At 37.2% G+C, this 9,961-nt stretch overlaps 1 protein-coding gene across 1 annotated transcript in view; it reads right to left on the bottom strand.

Moving 5' to 3' along the window:
* Positions 1 to 1,683: 1,683 nt before the first annotated feature.
* LOC136853717 (uncharacterized) overlaps positions 1,684 to 9,961 on the bottom strand; it is a 50,031-nt gene continuing 41,753 nt past the window's right edge. The window contains exons 10-11 of the mRNA XM_067129692.1: positions 6,422 to 6,568; positions 1,684 to 2,327 (exon numbers count right to left, since the gene is read on the bottom strand). Coding sequence (XP_066985793.1) covers positions 2,232 to 2,327; positions 6,422 to 6,568 — 243 coding nt within the window. The 3' untranslated portion in view covers positions 1,684 to 2,231. The remainder of the gene's footprint in view (positions 2,328 to 6,421; positions 6,569 to 9,961) is intronic.

The following is a 9,961-nucleotide window of genomic DNA, read 5'->3' as shown; positions in this document are numbered from 1 at the left end:
CCCATACGGACAGAGGCTGAGAGCTCGAAACAGATTATAATACGTTTACGGGAGACTGGTACATCTCCAACTGGCTCCATATTTGTTTAAAAAATGGAACAAGTGTAGTTGCAAATATAAGGGTCAACCTATCGGTCATTCTTTCAAACGAATAACGTCTATCTAGGCTGAGGAATTCTTTTCCTTCTTCTTCTCCAATTACTGACGCATTCAAGTTAGCTTCTCTTGAAAAGCACCTTTGTAGACACTAGATTCAAGTAATCTGGGTCTATAGATAACATGTTAGTCTTTGTCTTTATACTATAAACAAACAAACACACGCGCACGCACACGCACAAACACACACACACACACAGTTAACGTCTGACAGATCGAGACCACCTATTCAGTTAATCTAGGGGAAATCGGCAAAAGGATTATCCCAGTACAGGGGCTTGACACTGTTCTCAGAGGTCGAAATCCCCCCAAAAGAAGAAGAAAAAATCCCTCTTCCTTCCAGGTGGTCATTTGACAAGTACCAGCTCAGCAATCCCACAATCATTTTATGAAGATCAGCAAAGACCTGACTGCTCAATCGATCCGTGTTTCTTTTTGTTCTTCCACGCGCTGTAGAATTCTCTTTGTTTTCCCCCGATTCATTCAAGCTATGTTTGTCCAAAAGGCGTGTCCAGGATCCAGCTCCGGATCTATTCCTTATTCGGGAACTCTCAGTTTTTCCCCCCAGTCTACACCACCCATATTATTTTCCACATTCTTCGACTTGTTTCGTATCGGCCGGGATTTAACGAAATGTCAAATGGATTAACCGTTGCTGTCGACATTCCCCTAACAGTAGTAGTAATAAAAATGCCTACCGTTGGTCTAAAATGGCAAATACGATGAAGAGTCCGCACACATTCTTGGACACTGACTAGAATAACTGCCTCCCTGACTGTTTTTTAAACTGATGATACAACTTTGATCACGGACGCCTGAAGCGTGTTATCAACCATCAGTAAAATGTACCGCAAAAAGTAAATTTCCGCTGAAACCATTTGCACAAAATATTAATCTGATTCATGCACCCTCTTATATTTTTTTAGTCATACAATAGTACAGAAAATAATCAGCTTGCGTCACGAGATTCGTATTTTGACAAACACTGAAACGCACTTTTCTTGAAATATTGTTCGGGAAAGCAAGACGATGAGGCACATTATAACGAGAGAATAATAACAAAAACTATTTAGCATATAATTCACCACAATAATAATGCCGTCACTGCTACCACTTGACTCAAAAAAGCAAAACCTCTAAGTTGTTACACGTTTTTCAAACAAACTTTTGAGAAGTCTACTACAGGAATACTATACCAGTTTTGTTGCTGCTACTGTTCTCGATAGTTTTACTACCACTACTGCTGCTATTACTGCCACTACTACTGTTACTACTGCTACTATTACTACTACTAAAACGATAACATTGTTCCTCATAGCTCTACGATCTAGTCTACACAACACATTCTTTTAAAAGATTAAAAGCTAATTCGACGCGTTCACAGAACTCTTGTGGCAACATACCAAGAAGAGCACAGAAACATTTTCTTCCTAAAATATTGATTTTAAAATCAAATATCATATTCTTAAACTATTTGGGATAATAAATAAATAGCGCTGTCACACCAACACTTACTGAAAAAGCATATACTATAAAAAATCTTTATTGAGCATCATATAAAAACTGCACATTTGGCATTTTGAACAAAGAACTGGAATACAGTATAACAATGAAAATTACAGTTGTACACGAACACTGTTTTTGGCAATATGGAAGACTCCTTTGTAGCTGGTCAGTGTGCAACAAACAGCTCCTTCTCCATGGGCTTCTATTATTTTGATAAAAGTCTGAATAAGCTTAAAAATTAGTTAACACAGAGGCCAAGGTTTCAACTTATAGTGAATATCAGATGTTCATCAGAAAGGAGATTCATGGTCGATAATATTTTTAATGTGAGATGACTGCTGGCATCAACAAGTCCCAAAGAAAACACGAAACTTCTCACAGTAATCTACTAAGCCAGATCTTCTTAGGGAAGCTTCTTAAAAGTCCTTCGAGGTCATTCATGAAGCTCTTTCAACATACAATACCCTTATTTACAGAGAAGCCTCACGGTTCAGCTTCTTTCTTGGAGGGAAAGGGCGCTGATTCCACACTGTAAGTCAGAGAAGAGGATGCGAACTGCATCCCAGTGTCTACAGGCAACTCTGGTGTGGCGGTCCCTCGTACATGTTACAGATCTGACTCTTGAACGCGAGGAGAGACACTCGGAGCTGGTAGTTGTCGTAATGCTGAAACAAAAAACAGGCAATCGTTTACGAAGAAACTGAATTTGAGAGAGTCTTAAAACAATATAGTACAGGGTCGTCCAACCCCATGCCCGTGGGCCAAAAGTGGCCCGTTTGATTTTGAAAGTGGCCCGCTAGAGAAAAATATGTAAAAGTATACATACGAGTACATGCACACAGGTGACCCGTATGACTTTTTTTTTTCAAGAGTGGACCTCAGACTAAACAAAATGGACGGCCCTGCATCTCTGTTTAGGCTCTTTGAGGTCATTCAGCGCTGGAAAGGAAATTGAGAGTAGGCAGGTTTGAAAGGTGTAACAGGAGGAAAACCTCAAAGCAGTTGCACTATGAAATAATTATTAGGAGAGGGTGGATAGCAAGATGGAAGAGAGATAATAAGAATGGAGGTACAGTAAAGGGAATGAAAGGGGCTGCAGCTAGGGGCCGAGGGGACGCTGCAAAGAACCTTTAGTAATGCCTACAGTGCACCCCGTGAGGTGCACTGACGGCACTAACGCCCTACGGGGTCTATCAGCAATGATCATGAGAGCATCCCTATAAGCAGTAAGCTCGCCGAATCCTTTTCTATGTTATCTTCCCAAGTAACAAGTTTATCCAATATAACGACAATGGAACCCAACCTCTTTCTCTCACGTTATATCATTGCCATCTGTTGTCTTCATTTCAGTCATATAAACTTTATAATCTTCTATAGCTGTCAGTCTTCCTGTGAAATATCGCTCTTGTATCTATGGGTGTGGCATGAAGCATTTTCTTTCCAGTCTGTGACTTATTCTCCACTAATACTTCTGGACAATAGCTTTCTCGCGATAAGGGGGGTCTTATTGTGCCTTTTCACGTTGTTTTTGTCACTGTTCTTTTGAACAGAGAGACAGACATCCACCACCTCTCTGACCAGGGCGCCCACCACTGACAAGACCATCTATTGTGTCATAATCTACAAATCTGGTTTGGTGATGTTTCTCATCCAGCACTTTTTCCGTCATTTCTTTTTCTCTTTTCCTTCAGATATGAGGCACACAAAAGCACTTGGGTCTCCATCATGCCTTCATGTAACAATAGTCATATTGTTGCAAGAACAAATGCAGATAATTATATTCCTGTGAAAAAATGGAGTGTGTCAGGTAAATTTAAATTACGAGAAACATTCTCTCAGGGGTAGAATTTTCCATTTTAGTTGTGGCCTTCTTTTAAATTCTGTCAATAGTAACTTAATTTCACTAGCGGATCCAGGTGGGGGAAGGCACCTGGGCACGTGCCTCCCCATGAAAAATACTGACAAAATAATAATATTGAAGATTTAGATAATATATAATAACAAAAATGAAAAATATAAAAATGGGGAAAAAATAAAAATCTATTATATATATATATATATATATATATATATATATATATATATATATATATATATATATATATATATATATATATATATATACATGTGTGTGTGTGTGTGTGTGAGAGAGTGTATGTATGTATGTATGTATAATCTGAAAATTGGTTCCCCATGAATTTTTCTGGATCCGCTAGTGCTTGATTCTACAAAAACAATAAAGTAACTATGAGGGGTTACAACTAATATCTATTCTAACACACACTCATTATCTGCATGCACCCAAGGTGAATGCTACATACAGCTACTTACAATAAAGATAAAAGCACGAAGTTCTCTCTGTGAGAAGTTTATCAACAGTAAAAGCACGAAGTTCTCTCTGAGAGAAGTTTATCAACAGAGTTTCCACAATGACGCAACATCTCCCGATAACAGAGGACCGGAAGCTCACACGGAGATAAAGCAAAGGTGGCTTTGGCTGAACACCAGAAATAGCATTACAGTATTACAGGATGACACTGTTACAGAACTAACCCCCAGGGGCAGATGCATTGGGAGCGGGGGGGGGGGGAGACTGGGTGCTGCTTTCCCGGGACCCGTGACAGCAGCTTATTTATTTTAAAGAACTAAAAGCACTTGAACCAGGAAATGTACAGTGAAAGTACAATCTATTGCTGACAGGTACAATATAAACGACGTAACAGAACATTGATCCCAGAGATCAATAAAAGGAAAGTGGGGGAAAAAAATGGATATTGAGAGTAATATGATCTAGCAGTCTCGGTTGGTTGGTTTGTCCGATCCACAGGTCCACACCAAACCTCTCTTGTTCACTTCAGCAGCTTGCTATCACCTACCAGCTGCCTTTGTGTAAGGCAGTAAGTTCTCAACTGGTGGTCCATAGACCATCAGCGGTCCATGATATTTTGGTTAGTGGTCCATGATATTTTGGGTTAGTGGTCCATGATATTTTGGGTTAGTGGTCCATGATATTTTGGGTTAGTGGTCCATGGTATTTTGGATTAGTGGTCCATGATATTTTTGGGTTAGTGGTCCATGATATTTTGGGTTAGTGGTCCATGATATTTTGGGTTAGTGGTCCATGATATTTTGGGTTAGTGGTCCACGGTATTTTGGGTTAGTGGTCCATGATATTTTGGATTAATGGTCCATGACATTTCGGGTGGTCCACTGGAGGTTCACTATGGTCCACTGGCGGTTCACTACATACGGTAATGAACTATTAAAAAAACACAACGACATACTTCAGGTTGTAATTCTTGTGTAAGAAATAAGTTTCAATCTGAAATATTTAATGTCTATGCCTTATTTATAGCTGTTCAAAACAGAAATGGTTCACGATTTTATTTTTTTTTTGGGGGGGGAACTGGTGGTTCATGACCTGAGGCGAATTGAGAACCACAGGACTGTAAGGGACGTGCTGGCTTAATCTACAACAGCCACCAAAGTTCATTACTATATTCTGAAAATGAATTATTCCTCAGGAAATAAAAAGAATATACCTGGAAAGGCACGGGAATAAAAGAGAGAGAGAGAGAGAGAGAGAGAGAGAGAGAGAGAGAGAGAGAGAGAGAGAGAGAGAGAGAGAGAGAGAGAGAGAGAGAGAACAGGCAGGAGGGAGCTTAAACAATTTCGCTTTGCAATGAACATCCTGGAAAGCACCAAGCACAAGAAATGTCAGGAAACGATAAAGAAGAAAAGGAGCGAGCTTCTACAAGTAAGCTTTGCAATGAGGTATCCAGAATTAAAACCGTCAGCAATTAGAGCGTAAAGAAGCTGCCATTGCATGCAATGTAAGAGACGAAAAGAGGCATGATGATAAACTACTCCATTACCCTTTCAAATGTTTTCTAAATGCATAAGGAATTTTGGTCTGTCTTGCACCTACAACATGCAATACTAAAGTCTACAGCATAAATGATCTACTGAATACAACTCTACATTACATAAGAAACAAAAGTTCTACTTGACATATCATTCAAATCAGGTAACCTTTAGTAAAAAAGAACAAGTCATTCCAGGTAATTTAAGGCAAAACTGAAAAAACTGATAAACTGGCAATGCCCTAAAATGTAAGCTGAAATTTCGAACCTCACTGGAACTTAACAATGAACTGCTATGAGAAAAGAAACCTCAAGTGACGAAGGACTTGTTTAAGTCAAATTGTAACAGATGTCGTGACCCACGAGAATATTCTTTTGAAGGCACTTATTGCACACACGCAAGCACAAATGATCTCAGGCGAACTTCACAAGAATAGATCACTGGTAGGCTGATATACAAAATGAGAATTTCTTGAGAGATAACAGCACAATCTTGAAGCGACATAAATAATTGATGAATCTTTAAGAAAACAGTACCATGAATAGCTGATCTAAAGAAATTTATGTGACAAAAATTATGATTGCAAACGTTTTCCAATAGAGCAATGAGTAAAAAGCTTTGATAGAATTAATATAATAACAACACAATATTGAAGCAATACAAATAAAAAAATCGATAGGCTAATCTTTATAAAAAAACATGAACAGCTGATCTCAAAAAACTCACGTGAACAAAATTAAGATCACAAACGCTTCCAACAAGAGCGACCAGTGAAAAGCTATTAGTGATAAAATTAATATAAAGTTACATATGTAATTTTGCAAAAATAAATAAATAAATAGATAAATGAATAAATAACTAAATAAATAAATCAAAGATAAAAGAAATCACTTACCCCATCGATAACAATGGTAGGGATGAAATGGACCCTGGGTTTCAGAGAGGCGGTCTTGACACCATTTTGGTACAGGAGTTCGGCCCCGAGGTCACTTTTGGCGCAGTCTTCCAGGGGCTTCCAGTCTATGCCAATCTTCTCGCTGCACTGCTCCGTCGTTGTCGGGTTTTGGTGCCAATGCGAATGGAAGAGGAGAGAAACAAATGAGAATCATAGTAAATTAAATATTTCCTTTCCTTACGTAGCTGGGTTCTCCTGCAAGATTGTCAAGTATAGCCCATTATGGCAATACCTACATGCACGCATATCAATCAATAATTGCTTTCCTTACGTAGATGGATTCTCCTACGACATTGCCGAGTATAATCCATTATGGCAATGTCTACTTACACACACACACACACACATATATATCAAAACAAAGACAGACAAAATGCTTTTTCAGCGATATAAGATCACGCAGGCACAAAAATATTTGACCCGAATTTCAAAAAACGATACAAGAAATCTGTAGCGTTAATCACACTGAATATCATATCATAACAGTATTTAAAAAATATAACCACACTGAAGAACACAATAAAGTTATACGCACGTATGCACGCGCATACGTATACATAACGAATATAAGAAGTTACTGTGATCAGATCTTGAAATAAGACTCGATAGCTCAGGGTCTGCAATCATTCCTTTCACCTCTTCCTGCGAGAGCTTCTTGAGTTGATGTGCCACGGGACCGTTGTGGTATTGGATGAATATATAACGAGAGAGGCGTATTCATAGCATCAAGATCCATATCACCAACAACTTGTTTCTGTCTTAAAAACTTTTGTTAACTCTACGACAAAGCACAGGGCATGAATCAGGATCCGATGATGCGAGCATACAATAATATGATAATTAAATTTCTATGCAATCGTGTATCCATTTTTCTTTTTAATAAGATGTGAGCATACATTAGTACGATAATCAACTTTCTATTCTTCTTTTAACGGGCTTGCAATCGGAAATCCATTTTTCTTTTAATAATATGTGAGCATACATCAATATGATAATTAATTTTCTATGCAATCGTAAATCAATTTTTCTCTTAATAATAAGATGTGAGCATCATTAATATGATAATTAACTTTCTATGCAATCGTATATCCATTTTTCTTTTAATAATAAGATGCGAGCATACATTAATATGATAATTAACTTTCTAAGCAATCGAAAATCCATCCTTTTGATAATAAGATGCAAGCATACATTAATACAATTAATCTTCTAAGCAATCGCAAATCCATTTTTCTTTTAATAATGAGCGTGACCATAAGAAATGCAACTGGTTTTATACAGCATAACTACATTACTAGGGACAGTCATCATGACCACCATTAAATAAACGAACAAAATATATATATATATATATATATATATATATATATATATATATATATATATATATATATATATATATATATATATATATATATAGTTATATAAGAAAGTGAATATTCCAGTCAAATCTGAAAGTGAATATGAGAGAGAGAGAGAGAGAGAGAGAGAGAGAGAGAGAGAGAGAGAGAGAGAGAGAGAGAGAAAGCACTTCACACGTCACGCCGTAATTCCCGGCTCTTCATTCGAGTGTAATAATAAGATTAAGGCTCTCTGGAGTGAAAAATGAGTGCAAGTCAGCATCACAGACACCGGAGCATATTCTCAAGAGTCGCGTTCCGCTTTAAAAGCCGAGGAGTGACGATGATAAATCTGGAAGCAAAGGAGAGCAAAAGTAAAGAAAAAAAAAGAAAAGTTTCACGCGGGGGAAGAAGCGTAACGTGTAATGACGGGAATGGAATATTAATGCAGACTTTCTTTTTTTTTTTTTTTTCGTTGTGTCTGTATTAATGTCTGTGTCTCTCGCCCTTTTCTTTTTTAGGGAGAACAGACAAAAATGAACTTAAATTTACAGAAATCTATGAGAGAAAATATATAGAAATCCTATAAAGCTGGAAATTTGAAATGAATCGAAATTATAGAAGAGTTGACAAATAATCTGTAGGAGCATTCTACGTCATACAAATACATATATAGAAGCTATTTAGAAACCACGAGTCTAAATAGAATATAGACTTTAGGCCGAAGGCCAACCACTGGGACCTATGAGGTCATTCAGCGCTGAAACGGAAATTGTGAGCAAAAAGGCTTGAAAGGTGTAACAGGAGGAAAACCTCGCAGTTGCACTATGAAACAAGTGTTAGGAAAGGGTGGATAGCAAGGTGGAAAAGAGAGAATATGAAAGGAATCACAGTAAAAGGAACGAAAGGGGTTGCAGCTACTGGCCGAAGGGACGCCGCATAGAACCTTAAGTAATGCCTATACAGTGGACGAGTCTAGAGAAATAATAAGAGGAAAATACATTTTGATATTTTCCTGTTCCTTTTCGCCACGAATATTTTAGGCCAAAAATTCTAGAAGATAAAATTACAATGATACTGAAAGCAACTCTATACATTGCGATATATAAAAAGGTATAAAAAGAAAATGACTTCAACTTCCTGCCCCTGTCATTTCCGCTACCTCCCCGGTAAAAACCCCGTATCGTTTTTGCTTCTTATTACGATACCACGATCTTACACCGTCGTCTTGAGTCGGACCAGTGGTTCTTAACCTTTTTCAATGTGTGGACCCCTTTCAAATCAGCAGTCAGTTCTCGCGCCCCCTGAATTGATGAAATTACAAAAAAGCTAAAATATGCAGTTGATATGATGTGTATTAATAACAAAACCATATTTTTTTAATCATTAGGAAATCAGTTGTAGGTTTATTTATAGCTCAGAGCACTGCTGTGGCCCCCCCAAAAAATTAATAATTATTATTATTATTTTTATAATTTAATTTGTTTTTATTTTTTGCAGAAAAAAATAACATGCGTATATAAAAACATATTTTGCTTTAATTATTCGTAGGCATCCTCAGTGGTCTTCAAACTTTTTAAGCCTTAGGAGCCAGATTTAGTATATAAATTATGTTCATAATAAAACATACGATACCAGGGTGGGAGCACATTTTCCTGGCTAAGAACCACTCTAGACCGTGATGACTTTCGAGTCCCCCTGTCACTGTCATGCCACAGCTATACAATTATTTCACGAGATTATTCCAGAGTAAAAACAAAAAACAGGAAATTCACGAAATATTATGCCTGGACTTACGAAATCTTGATAGGGATGATGACAGGTGGGTAAGAAGCAAGAAAAATATGAATCTTAGCTCTTTTTTCCCAAAATTATTCCTGGCACAGAATCTGCTCAATATTAAATGGATCTGCTATAAAGAGAGAGAGGGAGAGGAAAATGCAAATTTTAGGTGGTTGATTAATTCTGTTCCTCAAAATTATTCCCATTAATTTTTCCTAACAACTAGCAGTGAAAGCAGAATGAGTCAGCAAAATGAATTAGAGTTTTGACACTGAGAGTTTCAGATTTTATTTCTTTTGTTTTTATTTTATTCTCTTATTTTTATATAGTTAATTTATTTTTATTATAAGAGTTAAAT

Source organism: Macrobrachium rosenbergii, chromosome 27 (assembly GCF_040412425.1).
Source record: "Macrobrachium rosenbergii isolate ZJJX-2024 chromosome 27, ASM4041242v1, whole genome shotgun sequence".
NCBI classification, from domain to species: Eukaryota; Metazoa; Arthropoda; class Malacostraca; order Decapoda; family Palaemonidae; genus Macrobrachium; species Macrobrachium rosenbergii.
The sequence above is the reverse complement of the archived record's forward strand: the minus strand, read 5'-3'. Positions and strand labels throughout refer to the sequence as shown.